This window comes from Eretmochelys imbricata, chromosome 1 (genome assembly GCF_965152235.1).
Source record: "Eretmochelys imbricata isolate rEreImb1 chromosome 1, rEreImb1.hap1, whole genome shotgun sequence".
NCBI classification, from domain to species: Eukaryota; Metazoa; Chordata; order Testudines; family Cheloniidae; genus Eretmochelys; species Eretmochelys imbricata.
In genome coordinates, this window is record NC_135572.1 from 200,666,683 (window position 1) to 200,690,560 (window position 23,878).

Consider the following 23,878-nt stretch of genomic DNA (forward strand, 5'->3'; position numbering starts at 1 on the left):
TAGCATTTAAATGAATTGTAAACGCAGGATATCACTGTATTCATCTCTCTTTGAAATGTACAGCAAATTATCTGTGAATGGTGGAAAAACAGGCAGTTACCTTATGTTAATTGGTATAGCTAAGTACTGGTGATGGAACCCCTTCAAAGTTGTCCTAATTACCTATTGTTCCTCAAGGTACTGCGATTTGTCAAAGGCGGCTTGAAACTGTATAAAAGATCCCTGGGTCCTGATCCTGTTTATCTCAAATCTGCTTAAGCTTCATCAGGGGAAGTTTGAGTAGCAAGATGAGATCCCAGTTAAGTTGGTACCCCCTGGATATGATACTGGACATTGGACTATAACCTATGGACTAAATTCTAAAAGAACTCTTTGCAACTACAAAGAATCTCTGCTATGAATCTCAACCTCAAGAATTGAACTCATGTCTGTATATATATTGATCTTTTAACTATACTCTCTCCCTTTTCTTTTTTAATAAATTTTAATTTAGGTAATAAGAATTGGCTGTAGCGTGATTTTGGGTAAAATCTGGAATATTCATTAACCTGGGAGGTAATGTGTCCGATCCTTTGGGATTGGTAGAACCTTTTCTTTTATATGATGAAATAAGATTTTCAGAAATCTTCATCACATTTGACTTGTGTACCTGGATGAAGGCCTGAGGCTGGGTTACTTTAAGGGAACTGTGTTGCTGGTTTCTGGGCAACCGGTGAGGTAATAAAGAAGCTGTATTCTGCTGGCTTGGTAAATTTAAGTATTGAAATATCCACCAGCCTTGAGGATTGACTGCCCCATTCCTTGTAGTTCACCCTGAGTGACCTCAGCTGGCCCCCACTGGGATCCCAGGTCACACACAACTTCTCCCACCATAGGTTATATATGGGCATTTTTGCTTCCCCAGTTCCAATACAGATGGCCAGTTGAGTACCCACTCTGACATGCGTGTCTATGTCAAGTTATCATCAAGTACTGACAAGTGTCAAAATGCAGAACTGTGTGGCTGTTGGGTATACTAAGATGATTTAAAACATTTTGGAAATTTTCAGTTTAGAGACCAAATATTTCTATACAGTTAACCTAATTTCACCAGCATCCACAGGAAAGGTTATTGTCACCTCAGGCCTATTAGGACAATTCTCTCAGGATACATTTTCAAATGCTGGCAACTATGCAAGCTTTACAAAATAAATCAATAAATAAGGAGGTTACTCCCTAGGTTCCCCTGAGTTTGTTTAATTTTAGAAACAGAGCAAACAAACTAAAAAATCTCTAAATTTTCCATTTCCAAATTAAAACCATACTATGGGCTGCAGCTTGCCAACTTCCAAACTGCGTAGCTGAAAAGTATGCTTATGAGAATATAAAAAGTTTTTACCATTTCAACTGACCCATCTTTCGGATAATACAACAGTTCGTAACGTCGAAAGAGTGAAGCGTTTGGGTCATACCATTCTGCAATGAAAGCAAATCTGTCGTCTTGACTCTGGAAAAGAAGCAGTCATACACAGAATCATTGCATTAAATTTATTTCCCAAATGAAAACACACTAGTGAAGATGCTTCAGCATTGTGAATAAGAGCACTACTATCTGCTCACCACGGGTGACAGCATCATTTAACTTCTGAATCGACTTTGATCTCAAAGGAAGCCTCTTAGAAACGTGGAGTTGGCCTTCTAAATAAGTATGATCAAAACATATTGTTCTAGTCTTGCCTACGCTACAAAAAATCAATCATGTTGAGAGGTCCAGTTACAACACAGCTACCGTCAAATTCGAGTTCAGTCCCACCTACAATGCATGATGGAACCGTTAGGGAGGCAATTTCACCCTCTCAATTTTCTGAGGTCAAACTCATCTGGGCCTGCTACCTTGCCCACTTTCAATTGCTATAAAATGTTTATCTGCTGATAGCTAACCACAGAACCTTTCCAAATTTCACAACATAGCCTAGAGGAAAACATATCCTTCTCTTGGTGGTGGTGACAATGAACGACACCTTATAATACAAAGATAAATTCACTCAGGCTAGGGAAATATTAGTGTAATCTATAACTTAATCTCTTACTATCTGTAAGAGGCCTGTGCACCTCAGCCCCATCTATAACTAATTTCCTATGAGTGGGCAGGGATAGCCGGGTTACAACATTTCTGAAATTAACCAAATTTAGCTGGATGTGCGGGACTTCATCACTGCTCACAATCTTACCCATTTGAGCCCTTGGATCCAAGGCACTGGAGAAAGGAAAAGAGTCTTGAACGTTTTCCAGAACATAGGTAGACCTCAATTTTGAGATGTTGGCACTAGATGATTTTCAGAGGCGGCAATGACTGTCCCTCTAGCACCTGACTGGCTCAATGTGGCAGCCTCACCAAAAGTGGGTCCAGAAGGATGCCTTAGGTTGAATCTGGCATTGAAGGTTTGATTTGCTCACTGAGGAGGTTTAGAAGTGAAAGACCCTCCTTCATTAAGAAGGCTTGGAGCCAGGTTTGTATTTCTATACTGACTCAGGGTGTGAAAATCTGACCGCAAATCAGGAGAATGAGCAAGAAGAATGGCATTGCCAGGCACATGAGGCACTAGCTGTGCACAGACTCCAGTAAAAAGGAAAGACAAAATGCACACCTCAAACCTTGGCCTGTGGGCTTGCTGTAAAGCCCAGAACAAAGACAACGCCAGTTTGGGATTCAAACTGCACAATGATGTGGGAAGAGTCTCAAACGAACCTAAACTACCTAAAAACCTAACTACCAAGAACTATTTACAGATAAAAAATTGGCAAGAAGTCTGGTTTAAAACCTAACTCCAGAGACAGAGAGGTTCCTATGTCCATAGCTGGTTGCCAAAAGGAAGAAACTGAGGTGCTTTGGATTGCACGGATATTTTATAACTTCAGCTCTGAATGTTTAGTACTGTGAAAGGGCAATACCAAAGGGTGCTGCTTTCTAAAAGTTTCAGAGTTCTCGTGCTGGTGGACACATGCTACAAGTGGAAATATGCAGAGGCCACCCTACGGTAAGTGGTAACACTTCGTCACAACTGTTTACCAGTTCTGTAGTCCAACAATGGTAATAAGATGATCAGTTTGCTACTACCGGGGGGGAAACAAAGAGAAACCTGCAGGCATTTCATGCGCTTCTTCAAATGAAGATTTTATTTTTACTTCATAAATAAAGTATTTTTAACAAACATTTGGAATTGCAGGGGGTGTTGGATGCTGTTTGATTAGTTATACAGTTTCAATTCAACACTGCTAGAGACAGACCTGAATTAAAACCCGAGAGCTATAGAATCATAGAATCATAGAATATCAAGGTTGGAAGGGACCTCAGGAGGTCATCTAGTCCAACCCCCTGCTCAAAGCAGGACCAATCCCCAATTTTTGCCCCAGATCCCTAAATGGCCCCCTCAAGGATTGAACTTGCAACCCTGGATTTAGCAGGCCAATGCTCAAACCACTGAGCTATCCCTACATCCCTGATCTTTGGGGAAATTCGGGTCTAGATTCTGGGGCTCAACCATTGCTCTCTAACATAAATGCTTCCAAACTCTGTGCATAATTGGATAAGAACATTGCAACTCAGTCCAATCTCTGAACAATGCAAATATTTACAATAAATAGAAATTCAGAACTACAATAAACTGATTCCCCCCCCCCCCAAGTACTCACCCCCATCCCTGCCCCTCTCCCCTACCCCGCCCCTGAGCCCCATTCCAACCTTTTTGAGCTTTCTACATCGATAAGAAGCAACAGTTCTACTGTTGCTCAGTTGATACTGGTAAAAGAACATGTCCTTTAAATAGTCAGCACACTGAAACAGCTGATGGTATTCAAACAAAGTAGCCTAGTGCAAGTCATTTCCCACTGCTGCAAAATGTGTTATGTATTGCGTCATTGTGTCTCATATTACATCCAGCCTTCAGAGGAAAGCTCTTCCTAGTCAACTGGTTTAAACAAAAAATAAGTGCTTCTAAATTGCCAATATAAGAGGATGGGTAACTGAATGTCATTACCATCTGATGTGTGTCAGTATTCCCTGTGAAATAAGTTGTCAGCTTTATTCCGGTTCCAAGCGGACAGATGTCCACTAACTGTCTCCCTCATTTGCATTCTCAGTAGAAAAGACATGAACTGCACTCCCCTCTCACCATTAGAGTAGTCCCTCTACTTGAAGGTTGAGACACGTTAGAGGAAAGCTTGCACACACTGCCACTGCTTGTGTGATTCTCGCTCCATGGAACAGAGATCTTCCAACTCCAAGGCTGTCGAGCCTGCACTTCTCACTCCCCCAACATGCACATTTGTGTTTTCCTTTTGACAGCCCTACGCCTTTGTTTTTAATGTCTCTCATTTAGTTCATCACTACTCCTTTTCGGCCTCTACTTCTGGGAGAAGGGGGAGCATGTTTCAAGGATCCCACCCCTCTAGAAAGCTCAAACAGGCCATCCCCTTTCACTTTTATACACTTTTTGAAGTCTAACACACATATATATCATATAAAAGATTAAGATTTTCAAGTTGGCACTAAGTAGGACTTAACTTTCAAATTTTGGAAAACAGTGGCATTTCAGTTGTGTCAAACACTGCCCGCTAAGCAGTGGAACAGAATAAATGCATATCAGCTTCTAGAGCAGTGCAGAAGCGTGAAGGGTCTGGTCCTGCTCCTGCTCCTACTTCTACTTAAGTCAAGGATAAATTGTCCCAAGAGGAAGGTCATTAGACTGCTGCATGTGGGCCAGAAACTATCAGCATTAAATAAAATGATCACTGGTAGGCAATTTGCTGCATTTATATTTTTTTCCCCTCCTGCTCCCAAGACAGCATGATGTGATGTCCCTATTGGGACATCACTGCTAATGCTACTAAGTGTTAGATACTGAAAATACAATCCAGACAACAAAGCTAGCACTTTAGAAGCTGGCCAGTGGCAGCATATGTACAGCTAGACACAAAAAACATTACTAGGATCTAAGGCAGCGTCTCTCAAATGCGGCCACCATGGCCACATGAGTGCCACCAGGGGCTTTTCTTGTGGCCACAGCCTCCTGGGCTGTGATTGTGGGGGGGAAGAGGCAAAGTAGCAGCCATTCCCGCTCCCTGTTGCTCCTGGATGCCTTACCTTGGTGCTGACACCTGGGGCACAATGCGGAAGGACCAGGCAGCTGGTGAGTTCCCACCTTCCCAGGGGCAGTGGGGCTCAGGCTTTGGGCTTCAGCCCTGGGGTGGTAGGCTCTGGCTGAGAGGTTTCAGGCTCGATCCCCAGGCTCCAGCTGCGCAGTGGCAGGCCCCAGGCTCCAGATGCAGGGCTTCAGGCTCCAGCCCCGCACTGCCTCCCCCACTTGTCACCCTACCCCCATCCAGGGCTTAAAATTTGTCCCCAGGCTTGGCAGGACTGAGTAAATCTGCTGTGAAAAGTGATATTAACAAACATACAAGTATTACTTTTCACAGCAGACTTACGAGCTAGCAATAAATACATTACAATGATTTGGACGTGTATATGTGCATATTTGTGTTTTTCCTAAAGCTGATTAACTATTTTAGGAAAAAGTGAGAGTGTGGTCACCAGCAAGAGTTGTTGATCACACTCTGAGGCCACCAAAAAAATTGTTCTGAGAACCCCTGACCTAAGGCCTCAATTCAGCAAGCCATTTAAGCAGAGGTTTAAATCCCAGCGAATTCAATGGGATTTAAAGATGAACCTCAGCACATTACTGAATCAGGTCCTAATATGAGAAGCAATGGGAAAGAATGAGATAATGAAGAATAATTCCACAACTGAACTACATTATCGAGTTTGCAGCTTTGTTTTCAAAAACATATGAGGAGTGTAGTATTGTAGACCGTGTTGTCTAACAGAGAGAGCCCTGGACTGGGACTCAGGAGACCTGAATTGTGTTCCCAGCTCTGACACTAACTGCTGAGTGACCTTGAGCACTCATCTCACCTCTCTACGGCTCAGTTTCCCCACCTGGAAAATGGGGTTAATGATACAGATCGCCTCTGTAAAGTACTTTGTACTCTACTGATGAAAAGTGTCATATAAGAACTAGGTATTATTTATTAACCCTTTAACACTCTATAGTGATGCTGGAAAGAGAACAAATAAACTTGCTCGAATAATTTGCTTGAGTCGAAGCAGGACAAGTCACTTTATAGTTTAGGTTGCAGTGAATTTCCGTGTGGCCTTCTTTGAACATCCTTTACCATGTTGTTTTGATTCTTAAACAAACAGTGCCAGTTTTAACAGCTGAATAATGATCTATGAATAAGAACAAACAGTAAAGTCACATGGTTATTAATCAGAGCCATCTTTGTATTAATACTGCACATAGCTGTATTTTTCATTACTGCAGGTCTGTAAAATAAATTAGTCACTAGAGATATGCTGCCAATTTTCATTTTACTACAACCCTGAAAATTTCCACCTCAAGTTTCCTCAGGCAAATTAATTTTTAACAATAAAAAAATAAAAAAAAATAGATTTTTCATTATAGTCATCAGCATCTTCATGGGGAAGTTGAGCAAATCAACTTTTTGCCTGGACTGGTCAATTTAAATGAGAATTCTGCAAGCTATTTCAACATGATATTGATTTTAAAGTGCCTGAAGTAAATTGTATAAAATTTTGAACAGGTTGTCTATTAATCATTTATATTTATTATTCAGCAGATATTTATTGCAGGCCATCATTGGTTGTTCAGCTGAATGGCAAAAATGACTATCCCTCAGCATGCATCTTTAACACGGTGCCCACGGCAAGGTAAAAAAGTAATTTTGGTTTGAAAAAAATCACAAGCACTCCCTCACAAAAGAGACTCATTTACAAGTTTAGGAAGCACAGGGTAAAGAACAATTTGAAAGAATTAACATTATTTTAAGGATAGGAAACAGTAAGAGCTAACAGCTCCCTAAAATAACAAAATGGAAATAACGACGCTTTATCAGCGGTCAGGATTACAATTGCTTCTGTGCATACTACACATAAAATTGTCATGAAGAAGACATGGGGGCTAGATAGGGGGCGGGAGCCGGGCCATGCCTGGCTGTATGGAGAGGCACAGCCTCCCCTAACCGGCCCTCCATACAATTTCAGAAACCTGATGTGGCCCTCAGGCCAAAAAGTCTGCCCACCCCTGATTTAGCTAATAGCATAGAATACACTTCTAAAGTTTGCAGACAATACCAAGCTGAAAGGGGTTGCAAGTGCTTTGGAGGATAGGATTAAAATTCAAAATGATCTGGACTAACTGGAGAAATGCTCTAAAGTAAATAGGATGAAATTCAATAAAGGACAAATGCAAAGTGCTCCACTTAGGAAGGAACAATCACTTGCACACATACAAAATAGGAAATGACTGTCCAGGAAGGAGTACTGCGGAAAGGGATCTGGGGGTCATAGTGAATCACAAGCTAAATGTGAGTGAACAGTGTAACACTGTTGCAAAAAAACTAAGCAAACATAATTCTGGAGTGTATTAGCAGGAGTGTTGTAAGCCAGACATGAGAAGTAATTCTTTTGCTCTACTTCGTGCACCGCGCTGATTAGGCCTCAGCTGGAGTATTGTGTCCAGTTCTGGGCGCCACATTTCAGGAAGAATGTGGACAAACTGGGGAAAGTCCAGAGAAGAGCAACAAAAACGATTAAAGGTCTAGAAAACATGACCTATGAAGGAAACTGGGTTTGTTTAGTCTGGAGAAGAGAAGAGGGGACATGCTAAAAGTTTTCAAGTACATAATAGGTTGTTACAAGGAGGAGGGAGCAAAATTGTTCTCCTTAACCTCCAAGGATAGGACAAGAAGCAAGGGGCTTAAATTGCAGCAAGGGCAGTTTAGGTTGGACATTAGAAAAAACTCCCTGTCAGGGTGGTTAAGCACTGGAATAGATTGCCTAGGGAGGTTGTGGAAACTCCATCATAGGTGTTTGTCTAATCTTAAAAACCTCCAGTCAGGGATGGTTCAGATCAGTGGCTCTCAACCAGGACTCTGATTTGTTTTGCGTACCTCCAAGTTTCACCTCACCCAAAAACTACTTGCTTACAAAATCAGACATAAAAATATAGAAGTGTCACAGCACACTACTACTGAAAAATTGCTTTCTTTCTCATTTTTAGCATATATTATAAAGTAAGTCAATTGGAATATACATATTGTGCTTACATTTCAGTGTAGAGAGTAGTATAAACAAGTCATTGTCCCTATGAAATTTTAGTTTGTACTGATTTCACTAGCGCATTTTATGGAGCTTGTTGTAAAACTAGGCAAACATCAGTTGATGTAGTCCCTGGATGACATCTATGTACCCCCAGGGATATGTGTACCTCTGGTTGAGAATCACTGGTCTAGAGAATACTTAGTCCTGCCATGAGTGCAGGGGACTGGACTAGATGACCTCTCGAGGTCCCTTCCAGTCCTATGATTGTTCTGAAGACTGAAATCCTCTATCTACAGAGAAAGTACAGCGTGGGCCACTTGCTCCGCAACAGTCCCATCAGTGTGCTTCAAACCCTGACCTGGAGGAGACCCTGTAGAGATGAGAGGAGTGTTCACCATTCATAGCCAATCCTTGGCTTCTGTCGGGATTCCCCAAAAGGGGGTTAATTTACGTGAACACTCGTCCCAAAGGGATTAGACAGAGACAACCACCAATTTATTTCACACAGCCCTCCAAACTTCTAACAGATAGCAGTAACTTTAAGTCATTACTGATCTGGATTAGATTTGACTTGGTGTCCTATACACAAAAGGTTTCACAGCTTTTAACCAATCCCTAAAGCCATGCAGTCGTCCTATGAAATATTTTAAATGATTTAGGTAAAAGGTGACATCAATTAGTTGTGAACAGTTCAAGTAAAAACTATTCAGGTAACCCTACATATTTCTCTCTACTTCTCAAAACAAAATTCTTACTTTTTTTAGCCCTTTTAATAATTTCTACTCCACATTCCAAACACACACCATTGCAAAAAAATATATATTTTTATAACATCTGTTACCACCCTTTTGTAATTCACCAGTAAAACCCAATGGTACAATGAGGACTACTACTCATGATTTTCCCATCAGGGAAACCTTGTTATAGTTATGACAACAAAATTGTGTAGGTGCTTTACAATTGCATACTAATAGTCTTAGGTTCTCTATATCTATTAAGGTACTTAAACTGCCCTCTCCTCTTAATATCCAAAGGCTTCCAAAGACAAAATCCTGGCCCCATTGAAGTTAATGGAAGTTTTACCACTGGCCTCAATGGTGCCAGGATTTCACCCATGGTATTTGAAGACAAAGAAAAAGATTTATTTTCTCCCACTCTGTAGGAAAAATCACTTGTTTAGTTGATAGGTTTTGCTTGTTTATATTTACGTACGTGTATGTGAGAGTGAGTGGATGGGTTTGTTGTGTGACTGTGTGCACACATGATGAATTTATTGAGAGAAATATAAATTAAAACCACAAATCTTGCACTTAATTCTCAGAGTGGTGAAGCCAATGGTCATTGTTAGCTTGAGTGGGACTAACTTGCACAGTCTAGGTTCATCTCTTGTGAAAGTTCTATTTCTTGCACTGACTGGTTGAAAGTCTCATCGTCCCAGTGAAATGCAATTATCATGGAAGGTCACGGTCACAGACAAAGAGGTAGTGAGGACCAATCCCAAAGAGGGCTTTCCAGATTAGGATAGGGCTCTGCATTCCCTGTGAAGCCAGTACAGAGAGTTGAGTACCAGGAGGTTATGTTCACAATGGGCCACAATCTTGTAGCCAGTCAGGGGAAAGCATTCCTTGCCATCATGGCCATTTGGGTATCCAGCATCATTAGTGCGTCCAAAATGATGCCATGGCTATGAATTGTTGTTTTGCTCCAAGAGCACATATGATCCATAATGGGGGATGTTACATTGGGGGCAGGTTCCACAAAGCACTTTATTCTTTATACCAACATCACCTCAGTATTTCTTGGGTTCATCTTTAGGAGTAACACTACTCTGCAGATCCTGTTCACCTTTATCTTGTGCCCTGGTATTGCATGGGACAGAATGGGACAGATTTTGGTTTCAAAAGCATCAGTGCAAATACAGACCAACTTAATTGGCCCAACAGGTATTACTTTGCCTTTGTAAATGCAATGTTACCAAATTCATTACCATTGAATGTCATTTTTATTATACTTTGTCCATCTATAACACCTGAAAAACAAGGCTCTCAAGCTTTATAACATTAATACATTATCCCTGACAACACCTCTGGGATGTATTATACCCATTTTATAGATGGAGAAACTGAAGCCCAAAGAGGGTAAGTGCTTGGTCCAACTCTCACTGGGAATAGTATCAGGCCTTAAGTGACCTGTCCAGGGTCACACAGCAAGTCAGTGGTAGAGTTGGGAATAGAAATCAGATCTCCTGATTCATAATCTCCTGCATTCCTTGGAGCCCCTTATTAAAATGTCACCACCAAACTGAATAGAAAGGAGGGGTGATTTTCCAACCTGTGATGGAATTGATCCCTCTCAGACTAGTGTTAAATCATCTCTGGGAGGAATGATTTATCCCTGGGGCTCTCAAACCCACGGACGGAGAGCATTTTTTTGCCTTTGGAATGAGCCACAATGCCCCAAGTAACAAATATTTTCCCACATGAAGATACCTTAAACTACCACACGCCCTTCAAGCTACAAAAGCTGAGCTCTGAGCTATACTATCAACATACTCAGTATTTTTTCAGGCGCTATACAAAAACATTTCCAAGTGTGCTTACTAGATGCTATTGCTCCTCTCCTTTATTAGGCTGTAGCAGTGAGAAATGTTCTTTCAAAATGGGAAAAACAAAATACTGGATTCCCCAGTCCCTGATCCCTGTTTTCTGAAGGCACATGCACTCTTGGACTTATCACAGGCTAACAGAGGAAAAACGCATACAATCCCCTTCTTATAATATTGACAATACAGCTTTGCTTCTAAGATCTTATCTTTTATGTCCCTTGCTCTTTGTCCATTAAACAGACAATTCTGTCCCATCAGCAAATATAAGGTTACTGTTTCTTGTCCTGATGGTTTATAGATCACAAAAAATATAATGCTTTGTGCAGTAACCTTTGTGATTCACAACTGCATTGGTGGGAACAGTTATCTCTACTTTCGCTACTTATCAGTCTCCATGTACTATGACCCCTTCAATTCCGGCTTAGCAACTATCTCATGTGGGACACTATCAGAAAGTTTCTCAATATTGGAAAAGAGTGCAGTACTATATAACACTGCAGTGAGTGTATCTTCCAGTTTTATTACATTTCCAGTCTCTTTTCTGTTCGTATTGGTTACCTGGAACTTCACCTTGTGTGAAATATTTGACACCAGTCCATTCTCTCTTCTACCTATATTTATCCATTTGGCAGTCAAGAGAATACTATCAGGTTATAAGAGAGTGATTTTTTGTCTGTTGCTCCCCAAACCCCCTTATCCAGTTATCTTCAAATAGGGACAGCGTTAACAGGAATCAAAAGGCTTGATGTAACTCTCATTGAAGCAATGGAAAGATTCCCATAGACTTCAGTGGAAACTGGATTAGGTCCAAAATCTCCATTTTAATGTTCTGATGGCTGTATTTCTTTTACTCTCTGCTGTGGGAAAGCCCTGAACATAAAAGTAGAGACATAGAAATCAGCTGCTTCTTGGAAATTGCTATGTGCAGCAGCAGCACCCCAAGAGCAGGGGACAAGTCTCCCACTGTAGAAGTGTTCTATTTTTCAAATGAAGAGAAATTCAATTCCCAAATGCAAAGTTTCATACCTTTCTAAATAGTATAAGCAATTTGCAATTAAGGGAATTCTCCCATTTGGAATTACTTATAACAACATGACTTATAATCATCAATACAGTATTTCAAACTTGACTTGAATAATGTGTCAATGGAGCCTGACCTTTTCAAAATGTATACTGTCTAAATATGTGATGAGATGAGAAGCAGCCAGGATGTAGAATTTTGCCTGCAAACAATTTTAAAAAAAATATTTGGCACAGACACATGCAATTTCAAATTTCTCATTCACAGTGGGATATCCTTGTTGTTGTTATTAATTTAATGTTCAATCTTGACTGATCTTGGAACATGGCTAATACACACAGAACAAACTGCTGAAGGGGGCTTCCTGGAATTCACTTGTTAAAATTCTTCCAACAAATTAAAGGGAAGGTTTCCTCACCTCTGATGGAATTCCTACCCTAGTCCCCAAGCCATGCCAGACAACTTGTTCTTGGGGCAAAATAAAAATACTTCAGAAGAGCAGTACTATTGCCTTTGAAATAGATGAGATTGTATCTTTTGCTTTTTGATACTTTTCTTCCTCCTTTAATTTCCCCTGGGAAGATACCACTAGGCTCTCCTAAAAGGTCTCCACTCACTTCCTCTTTTTCAATTTACACAAAGTAAGGATCATGCTACACTATCAATACATACTTGGTGTATATTTCAGGAACAAAACAAACACTTCCAGAAAATATAAGTCTGTCATGTCCTGTTGCCTCCTTCCTTGGCAGCAGTTTATTAATAGAGTATTGTTTAAATAGGATAATAAATAAATAGATTCTTCAGCTCTGTCTACAGGATCAGACCCTGTATCAGGCTAGGAAGGATTTCTTTTTTTTAATTGGCAGATGTTGGTAAACATCAATTTCACTGCACATACACAAACCAACAAAAATATTTCCATCAATAATCTAAATATACAGATAGGCAGAGTAAGGAAAATGCTGCTTGAGAACTTAGAGTAAAATTCCAATGATTTATACTTTTGAATTAGGCTTGTTAAAAATAGATTAGCAGACGAATAGGGCAACCAGGTATGATTTGTTGATTTAAAGATACTTACTTTGTATATTTTTACCTGTGAAGTTGACAATTTGTATTTTAATGGGTTATATACAGCTTTAGCATTTTAAATCTCAGTATCTACTGTCATTAAATAATTGTCTGACATCCCCCATAATTTCCAGCAACTGTGAAAACTTAAATTGATAAAAATAGAAAAAATGCTTAATAGTCAAAATTGGTATTACAAATCAAAATCAAACAAAAATAAAAATTGAATGCCGCTAAGCCTACCTATAACAGATCAAAACAGAGAACATAACCACTTCATAATAAAATAAAATCATCATGATAAAAAAGAATGTGTTGTTGTTTTGAACAGAGATGCTTTAGGTTGAGCATATTATACTGCTCTCCAAATAGAAGGCTGAAGTGAAGGACCCTTCTTTGGGAGCATTATTACTCAGTATCAGCCTAAATAGATCTTTTTGTGGATGTGTTTTCAGACTCTAAAAGATGACTAAGTCTTCGTAGTAGAGAGACAAAGCGGATGAGGTAATATCTTTTATTGCAGTGGCTCTCAATCTTTCCAGATTACTGTACCCTTTTCAGGAGTCTGATTGGTCTTGTGTACCCCAAGTTTCACCTTAAAGAATCAGACATAAAAATATCAAAGCATTACAGCACATTATTACTGAAAAATTGCTCACTTTCTCATTTTTACTATATAATTATAAAATAAATCAACTGGAATGTAAATATTGTACTTACATTTCAGTGTATGGTATAAACAAGTATAAGCAGTATAAACAAGTCACTGTCTGCATGAAATTTGAGTTTATACTGTCTTCGTTAGTGCTTTTTCTGTAGCCTGTTGTAAAACTAGGCAAATATCTAGATGAACTGATGTACCCCTTAGAAGACCGCTGCATACCTCCAGGGGTATGTGTACCTCTGGTTGAGAACCACTGTTTTATTGGACCAACTTCTGCTGGTGAGAGACACACACCTTCGAGCCTACAAAGAGCTCTGAAGAACCTCGAAAGCGTCTCTCTCACCAACAGAAGTTGGTCCAATAAAAAATTTTTTTTTACCTCACCCTCCTTTTCTCTCCAAAATCCTGTGACCAACACAGCTACAACACTACTGCCTATAAGCCTTCCTGTGAATGACAAAGAACCATTCCTCCAACTGGGAAATCACAAAGTATTAATTCTCTAAAAATGCCTAGTACATTAACCAATTGAAATTGCATCATCTAATGAAACATCTATGAGTCAACTACCAATTCAGATCAGGCCCCTCCTACTACGGTGCTTCAGCGCCGGGAAGAGAAGGTTGCTGACAGATTACCTACAGCCTCTTGAAGAATGTTCATGACCCAAAGGCAGAGCTAAAACCACCTTCCCCAAAAGTAGCATCATTCATGCATACTCTTCCCAAGCATGCCCCAGGAGTAAAGCTCATCCTTCCCCCAGAGGGTCCACAATCACCCTTCTAGCAAGACCCACAAGTAATAGCCTTGGACCGCTGGAAGCAGAGGTGTTACTAGCCTTTCTCCATGGCTCTTCTCCAGCAGGGTGCCATCTGCCTTGCCTTTTAGTAATGTTGAGCAGGCCAGTCCCACAGTCCCAGAAACAGTAAGCTCAACAGCCTTCTGCCCTCTTGCAGCCAGGTGAAGTGAACTCAAAGGAGACGTGCAACACGTCAGTGGGAAAGCAAAGGAACAGAACCTAGGGGTGCTAATTCCACTCATTCCCAGCCCTCACTGCTAGATCATACTGACTCTCTACATCAGGGGTTGGCATCCTTTCAGAAGCGGTGTGCGGAGTCTTCATTTATTCACTCTAATTTAAGGTTTTATGTGCCAGTAATACATGTTAACGTTTTTAGAAGGTCTCTTTCTATAAGTCTACAATGTATAACTAAACTATTGTTGTATGTAAAGTAAAGTAAATAAGGTTTTTAAAATGTTTAAGAAGCTTCATTTAAAATTAAATTAAAATGCAGAGCCCCCCGGACCAGTGGCCAGGACCCGGGCAGTGTGAGTGCCACTGAAAATCAGCTTGCGTGCCGCCTTTGGCACGCGTGCCATAGGTTGCCTACCCCTGCTCTACATGTATCCAAAGGTAATATTAATAAAATATTCATCACATCCCTAGTTCTCACTGCAAAGTCTGAAGTCAAATCTCAACTTTGGATATTCTAATAATTTTTAGAGCAACGCATTAGGTCATCATAAACACCATCTCTCTATTTGGGGTATTGCAGGCCCAACATTGCAGGTTACTTGCTTCATTATTTTGTTGTGTGTAAGAATTTAGAACACTGGAATAAAATATAGGCTTTTAATTGGCTATTAAAGGTGGTCACATTTAACCATAGATCTAGGAGCATTTCCCCTCTGTTTAATGACAAACTGACAAAATAGGACATGAACTTCCCCCTCCCTTCAGCCTGCCCTCCCTTCACCTCTTACAATTCTTGCTTCCTCTTCCTGTCACAGATGCAAAAGTTTCTCATCTGCTCTCCTCCTCTAGCCTCCCACTTGCACCAATGATCCCACCCCACCTCCTGATCTCCCTGGGACCCACACTCATTCCCTCCCTTACTCTTCTCCTTAACCTTTCACTCTCTTCTGGCTCCTTCCCTTCCCAAAACAAGAATGCTTTAATCTCTCCCATCTTAAAAATACCCACCCTTGACCCCACTTGCATCTCTAACTATCATCTGATCTCCCCGCTCCCTTTCATCTCTAAGCTCATTAAATGTGCTGTGTGGAGCTCCTCTCCTCCAATTCCATCCTATACCTTTTCCAATGACGCTTCCAGCCCCTTGCATTCAACTGAAACCACTCTTCCCAAAGTCTCTAATGTCCTCCTCCTAGCTAAAGCTCACACCAGTACTCCAGTTTCACCCTCCTTAACTTGCCATCTGCTTTTGACACCATTGACCAGGCTATTCTTCAAATGTTGTCCTCTCTTGGCTTCTGAAACTCTGACCTCTCCTGGTTCTCCTTCCTCTCTAATTGCTCTTTCAGTGGATTGTCCTCAGCCACCTTCCAACCTTCTCCGCATGTTCCACAGGACTCGGTCCTTGATCCCGTTCTTTTCTCATGCTACATCTTGTCTCTGGATATTCTCATCCAGAAAAACAAAGTCAACCACCATCTTTATGCTTATGATTCACAGATCTACCAATATATCTTCTCAAGACCTGTCTTTTTGGACCAAACTGAACTCTCGGCCAGTCTCGGACATCTTGTGATGTCTAGCCATTACTGCTCGCTCAGCACAGCCAAAACAGCTCATTCTTCCCCCCTAAACCACCCCACTACCTTTTTTCTCAATCACTGCGGACACCACCATTTTACCTGTCCCAGCCAGCCCAAACTGGGGAAACTAATGATTCAGCCAGTGGACCAAATTTGGTGATGAATCTTGGTCACGTGCCACCTGAGGCACATTGCACATTTGCTAAGACTACAGGCCCATAACCTGGGTATCATCTTTGACTCAGACCTCTCTTTCGAGAGCCTCACATTCAAGATGTGTCTAAATGTTGCCAATTCTTTTTTAACAACATTTTTAAGATACCACCTTTCGTATCCATCCACACAGCTAAAACTCTCATCATCCCACAACTCAATTACTGCAACCTCCTTCTCTCTGGCCTTGACATACACAATCTTGCCCTGCTCATATCCATTCACAATGCTGCTACAAAAATCATTCTCCTACCCCATTGCTTTGACCATGTCACGCCTTATTTGAATCTGTCCAGTCTCCCCCTTCCCTATTGCATCAAAAACAAGCTGCTCGTGTTCACTTTCACATTCTACCCCCACTCAACCTATCATCTTTCATTTGCTACTGAGCTGTTGACTTCCACCTCCAGTTGGCCTTTGATGCCAGTCTCCATCACCCACTTGTTAGGTTTTTCTTCCATTGTTTCCTTGTACTCCCCTATCTGTCTGTATCCGTCTGTCATCTTATCTTATGCTAAGGACTTGTCTATACAGAGTGTTAGTCCAAGCTGGGGTGGAAATACAGTACACTAGCTGCTGCACAGTAACTGGCCATGTGGACCTTGATACCACACACTAAAAGTTCCACAGCATGATTTGATCTACTGCTGTTTCAAACAGCAAGGTGCACATGGGCGACTTAGGGCATGGCAGGCTAGAGAGCTGTAGATTTACACCCCAGCTTGCCACACATTAAGTCTCCATATAGACATGCCCTTAGATCAAACTCTGGGACAGGGACTGTCTTTCTGTTCTCTGTTTGTACAGTATCTAGCACAATGAGTCCTGGTCTATGACTGGGAGCCCTAGGCACTACAGTAACGCAAATAATAAATCACAATAAATGAGGCAATCAGAATCCCAGGTGGCTATCCTACAAAGTTGAAGAGACAGCAAAATTATATAAAATACCAGGACTTGAAATCTTTAAAAAATGGCATGGAAAATGATAAAGCAAAGAATAGAAACAGAATATGTCAAGTTAAGCTACATTAAAAAATGCCAAAGCACCACCTGGGAATAAGGTTCTACCCCTTGTCAAGGTTCCTTCCCCACTCTGAATTCTAGGGTACAGATGTGGGGACCTGCATGAAAGACCCTCTAAGCTTATTCTTAACAGCTTAAGTTAAAACTTCCTCAAGGTACAAACTTTGCCCTGTCCTTGAACCCTATGCTGCCACCACCAAGCATGTTAAACAAAGAACAGAGGAAGAGCCCACTTGGAAACGTTTTTCCCCCAAAATGTCCCCCCAAGCCCTACACCCCCTTTCCTGGGGAAGGCTTGATAAAAATCCTCACCAATTTGCATAGGTGAACACAGACCCAAACCCTTGGATCTTAAGAACAAGGAAAAAACAATCAGGATCTTAAAAGAAGAATTTTAATTGAAGAAAAAGTAAAAGAATCACCTCTGTAAAATCAGGATGCTAACTACCTTACAAGGTAATCAGATTCAAAACATAGAGAATCCCTCTAGGCAAAACCTTAAGTTACAAAAAGACACAAAAACAGGAATATACATTCCATTCAGCACAGTTATTTTACCAGCCATTAAAAGAAAGAACGTCTAACGCATTTCTAGCTAGATTACTTACTAACTTAACAGAAGTTCTGAAGAGCTTTCCTGACCTGGTCCCAGCAAAAGCAACACACAGACAGACAGACCCTTTGTCCCCATCCCCCCCCCCCCCCCCCGCTTCCAGCTTTGAAAGTATCTCGTCTCCTCATTGATCATTCTGGTCAGGTGCCAGCAAGTTTATCCTAGCTTCTTAACCCTTTACAGGTGAAAGGGTTTTGCCTCTGGCCAGGAGGGATTTTATAGTTCTGTATACAGAAAGGTGGTTACCCTTCCTTTTATATTTATGACATCCCCATAGTCAATTTTCAGCAAAAACAGACAAGAAACTTAGTCGTCTGTTAAACATCCTGGTTTGCTAAATAAAATGATTAATCAAAGACAGGAAGTGGGGATGGGGGCCGGGACTCCTGAGGTTTGTTTTCAGCTATTTCACTGATTTGCTGATCAACTTCACACCCCCATGCCACAGTTTGCCCATCTAAAAGTAGAGGTAGTACCTATTCTGTTGGGGTTCTGTACAAACACTTATCCTAGCTCTCTGGAACCCTGAGATGAAAGGCACTACAGATGTGCAGAGCCCAACAGAACGTTTGAAGCCTACAACTTTCTCCACAACTGGCAAGACAGGTCGTCCCAATTTATTTTAAACAAGTTACCCGGCTTGTGTCAATCTGCTATAGTTAAGAAAATATATTTGTAAAATTGACAGCAAACAGAACTTCCAATATGAAGCATTTATGAACAGTCTCTACAATACATTGTTTCGTTTTTTAAAAATCTCATTTTAAAAGAGCATTCGGTTTGTGCAGTCAGACACAAAGAGGTCAGGAAACCTCAAAGTTGTATGCAGAACCTTACCTCTGCCCCTTTGTATGCACGCATTACAATGAAGTCTAGTTATAGGAGCACACACTATATATAATGCAATTTTTTCCTCAGATTTTGATTACACATGAGGCCAAAGGCAAGTACTCCACTTAAGAAGGAACAATCAGTTGCACACACAAAAAAACCACACTGCCTAGGAAGGAATACTGTAGAAAGGGATCGGGGGGTCATAGTGGATGCAAGCTAAATATGAGTCAACAGTATAACACTGTTGCAAAAAAAGCAAACATCATTCTAGGATGTAGTAGCAGGAGTGTTGTAAGTAAGGCAGGAGAAGTAATTCTTCCACTCTACTCCGTGCTAATTAAGACTCAACTGGAGTACTGTGTCCAGTTCTGGGTGCCACATTTCAGGAAACATGTGGACAAATTGGAGAAAGTCCAGAGAAGAGAAACAAAAATTATTAAGGTTTCAGAGTGGTAGCCGTGTTAGTCTGAATCAGCAAAAAGAACGAGGAGTACTTGTGGCACCTTAGAGACGAACAAATTTATTTAAGCATAAGCTTTCGTGGCTAAAACCCACTTCATCAGATGCATGCAGTGGAAAATACAGTAGGAAGATTATATATATATATATATATATATATATATATATATATATATATATATACACACACACACATATACATACACACACACACACACACACAGACACACACAGAGAACATGAAAAAATGGGTATTACCATACACACTACAATGAGAGCGATCAATTAAGGTGAGCTATTATCAGCAGGAGAAAAAAAACCCCAATAATAGCTCACCTTAATTGATCACTCATTATAGTGTGTATGGCAACACCCATTTTTCATGTTCTCTGTGTGTATATCTTCCTACTGTATTTTCCACTGCATGCATCTGATGAAGTGGGTTTTAGCCCACAAAAGTTTATGCTCAAATAAATTTGTTAGTCTCTAAGGTGCCACAAGTATGCCTCATTCTTTTTTAAAAAATGATTAAAGGTCTAGAAAACATGACCTCTGAGGAAAGATTGGGGGGAAAAAAAAAAGGGTTTCTTTAGTTTGGAGAAAAGAAGACCGAGAGGGGACATGATAACAGTTTTCAAGTGCATAAAAGGTTATTACAAGGAGGAAGGAGAAAAATTGTTCTTCTTAACCTCCGAGGATAGGACAAGAAGCAATGGGCTTAAATTGCAACAAGGGTGGTTTAGGTTGGACATTAGGAAAAACTTCCTGTCAGGGTGGTTAAGCACTGGAATGCATTGCCTAGGGAGCTTGTGGAATCTCCATCATTGGAGATTTTTAAGAGCAGATTAGACAAACACCTGTCAGGGATGGTCTAGATAATACTTAGTCCTGCCATAAGTGCAGGGATCTGGACTCGATGACTTCTTGAGGTCCCTTCCAGTCCTATGATTGATCTTGTACAGGTTGAACCATTCTAGTCCGGCACCCTCTGGACCTGACCGGTGCCGAACCACAGGCAATCAATATTGTAGCAAGCAGGTCTCTTTATTTTTATCTCACCAAGGGGAACAGAACAAGGCTTGCAACGCCGCCTAACCAAGGTTTACCGACTCTCTTCATAACAAAGTGTTAGTGTTGTTACACAATTTTACTGTATTGGCACAAGAAAATAAGTAGATAAAGCATAAAAAAACATAAAATATGAATAAAAGATAATAATACAGGTAAATCTATAATTTACTCACTTAAAATGATGCCTGAATTCTGCTTCCAAAGTGATATGACAAGAACTGCGAACTCAAACTACATTTGATTTACATCTGGGGTCTCTGCTGTAGGTATATCCAGGGTAGATGAAGTGGAGGCAACAGGATTTTTGACTCTAGAGTGCTGCTCACCGCTCCTCTTTGCTACCTTTAACCAATCTTACAGCTTGTCTTGTCTCATGTATTTTGGTTTTTCTTTAATGAATTTTTCTCGTATCACATAGAGAGACATGATCTCTTGCTCAGAAATTAAATGTTTTTGCTCCAATCCTTCTATTAAATTTGTTACCAACTGAATATAGAAATTTTTTGTGCAACATCCTCATCATCATCATCACTGGCTTCTTCATTATCTTCGTTTTCTCCCTGCTATACCATTTGCACAATTTCTTCATCCGTCATTTGACTAGCAATTTGTGCATCTTTGTCGACTTCCATCCAGTCTAGAAGTTTTCCTCTCCCAAATCCTTGGGCAGCTCAAGCACTACAGGGTGGGACATACTGCTGGCATACTCCATTAACACACTAACAATTTTTTGTTTTTCAGATATTGAAATCCAGTGAACTCGGACTCATCATTGACGTCAGGACTGTCCTCAAACATTTGGGCTTGTCACAATTTGTGCCTTCCATTCTTCAGAGTAGATGGAGTTACTCTTTCCCAGGCTCTAACTAGTGTCCAATTCATATCCTTGAGGTTAAATTCTTTCCTAAATGTTGTCAAACTCTTCCCATCATTAAGTGAGACCAGCAGTTGGTGCATAAACTCTGACTTGTACATACACTTAAGGGATTGTAAGATACCCTGATCACAAGGCTGAATCAGTAAGGTACAGTTTGGGGGTAAATACAATCCCACCACATGATCTTTGACTAGCAGCTCTGCTTTATGGTAGGCAGAGCAGTTGTCGAGAATCAGCACAATTTGGCGTTTTGGATCCAGACCTACTGAGGTGCAATAGACTCTTGCCTACATTAAAAATATTTCTCAAACCACTCGAGACATAGATTTGTCGTTATCCATCCCTTTTTGTTGCCATGGTATATCACTGGGAATATTTTCACCCCTTTGAATGCCCTTGGGTTCACACTTTTCCCAATAACCATGAGTTTGCATTTGTGCATGCCTGCTGCATTGCTACAACCAAGGACAGTTACCCTGTCCTTTGACTCCTTTGTACCAGATGTTGGCCCCTCTGCATCAGTAGCCAATGTTTTTTCTAGGCATACAATGTCAATAGAGAGAAGTTTCATCGGCATGGTATACCTGCTCTGGGGAGAACTACTCATTTGCAACTAACTGTGCAAATCTGTCAACATACTTAGCGGCAGCTTCCATATCTGCACTTCTTTTTTCACCGCACACACAATGTAGACGAATGCCATGCCTGTTTTTAAATTTCTGAAGCCATCCTTGTGAATAGTCAAACTCATGCTGCAGGTTAAGTTCTTTGTGGAATATTTTTGCTTGTACCATCATCATCTCACCTGAAATGCTAACACCTTCATTCCTACGAAGCTTGAACCCATGTATAAGTGCACTATCTAAACTGCTGCTTCCCCCCTCCTTCAATATCTTAAAAACACTCATACTTTTTTTTTACTGTCTATTTTGGCAAAAAGCTTAAGGATTTAATTCTTTTAACTTCTTCAAATCATACACTGTAGATGACCCTACATTGTAAAACTCACACAAGGCATGTACCGATGTGCTTTTTTCCAATTTCTGCAACAATTACACCTTTTGCTATATGGATATTGACACATGCTTATGCTTAGCAGCATTACCAACACTTCCACTGCTTGCTGGTCTCTTAGAAGACATATTTAGGGGTAAATTAGAGCTAAATAATAGCACAGAACACTGACAACCAGGATTGGCGGGACTTTGCCGGACAGCGGGAAACTCGCCCCCCAATAGGCGGACATCTAGCAAACTAAAATCATGCCGGACCACTGATGTTGCCAGACCAGAGAATGCCGGACTAGAGAGGTTCAACCTGTACCAGTGCACTGCTCTGTATACGCCAGTGAGGCAAGGTCTTTACAGGAGCCCTACCTCATTTACTGTACACATTACAAGACGCATCTTACAAGGCTGGAGAAAAAAGTTACACTATAAACATATCACTTGAAAAAACTAAATTTGATGATATAATGAAAGACTACAGAGAGATTTTCAAAAGTGCTCAGCACTGGCCTAACTCTGCTCCAACTGAAGTCAAGTAGAGTTTTACCATTAATTTCAGTGGAAGCATAGCTAAGCTCTGATCCAGCAAAGCACTTAAAACACATGCTTAACTTTAAACATGATTCATCCCATGACTTGGGCTACTCACATGATTAAAGTTGAGCACATGGCTTTTGTGCTTTTCAAAATCAGAGTCAAAGGGGCAGAGTTAAAAATACTGCTGTCATTCATTGTTAAACATTTAGGTACTGATCCTGGAATGTGATGATTGCAGGCAGACCCTCGAACCTATGTGGCACCCCTGTGAATGGGGCTCTGCACAGGGTGTAGCTTGCACTCATTTCATTGAGGGATTGGGCACTTACTATGCATGTAACTATTTCCAAAGCTCAAAACTTGGCCAAATCAAAACCAGTGTTCATGGTAACCCTGAAAGGAACTCCTCTTCTATAAATTCTCGGTCAAATTTCAACATTCAGCTTCCCACGATTTCAGCACTAAAGCTGTTCAAAACAACTCTGAAAGACTTTCTTTTTTTTAATGCTGGGAACCGTGTATTTTTCCCCCTACTATCCTTACTTTCAAAAGTAACAGCCCCATATTTACTCAAACTTGTCACTAAATATTCATCCTCCAGTAGAGGCCGAGTTTGGAACATTTCAGAAAGTTACCAACAACTGAAAAAACAGTCTTTGAAAGGAAACATTCACAAATCCTGAACTATAGCTGTCAACAGTGTTCCAAGCTATAATTAAAGTCCAATATGATATTTAAAATTTCTTCAGTTTATCCCAGCTCTTAATCTTTTGCAAGATATTTTAGCAAGAATTGCCCTACTTGGAACCAGAGGCAAGGCAAACAGTGACCTTCAGCCAGCTGATTCCAGAGAGTGCTACTACCAAGTAGTTTGCATGAAGGTTCCAAAGAGCACACATTCTGCATTTACCTTGAACATTCTGAGTATATAATGGCCTATTAAACATTTATTACCCTATTTATTACCCAAACAACGTTGCCAACACTTCTCTTATTCACCACTGTGGGCATATTGAGCAAGCACTTATTCTGCACTACTGTTTAACCAAATGGGCTCCTCCCAAAGCTTGATAAAGTTAAAAATACTCATTTTACCTCCAGTTGTGTTAAACATTAACTTGAACGTAGTTTAGCTAAATCCAGATTTTAGCCAGCACAAA

General features: G+C 40.6%; 1 protein-coding gene across 2 annotated transcripts in view; it reads right to left on the reverse strand.

The window, feature by feature from the left end:
• NME7 (NME/NM23 family member 7) overlaps positions 1 to 23,878 on the reverse strand; it is a 161,659-nt gene that overhangs the window by 122,243 nt on the left and 15,538 nt on the right. For both annotated transcript variants that reach the window (XM_077821882.1, XM_077821890.1), the window contains exon 2: positions 1,379 to 1,486. In XM_077821882.1, coding sequence (XP_077678008.1) covers positions 1,379 to 1,486 — 108 coding nt within the window. The remainder of the gene's footprint in view (positions 1 to 1,378; positions 1,487 to 23,878) is intronic.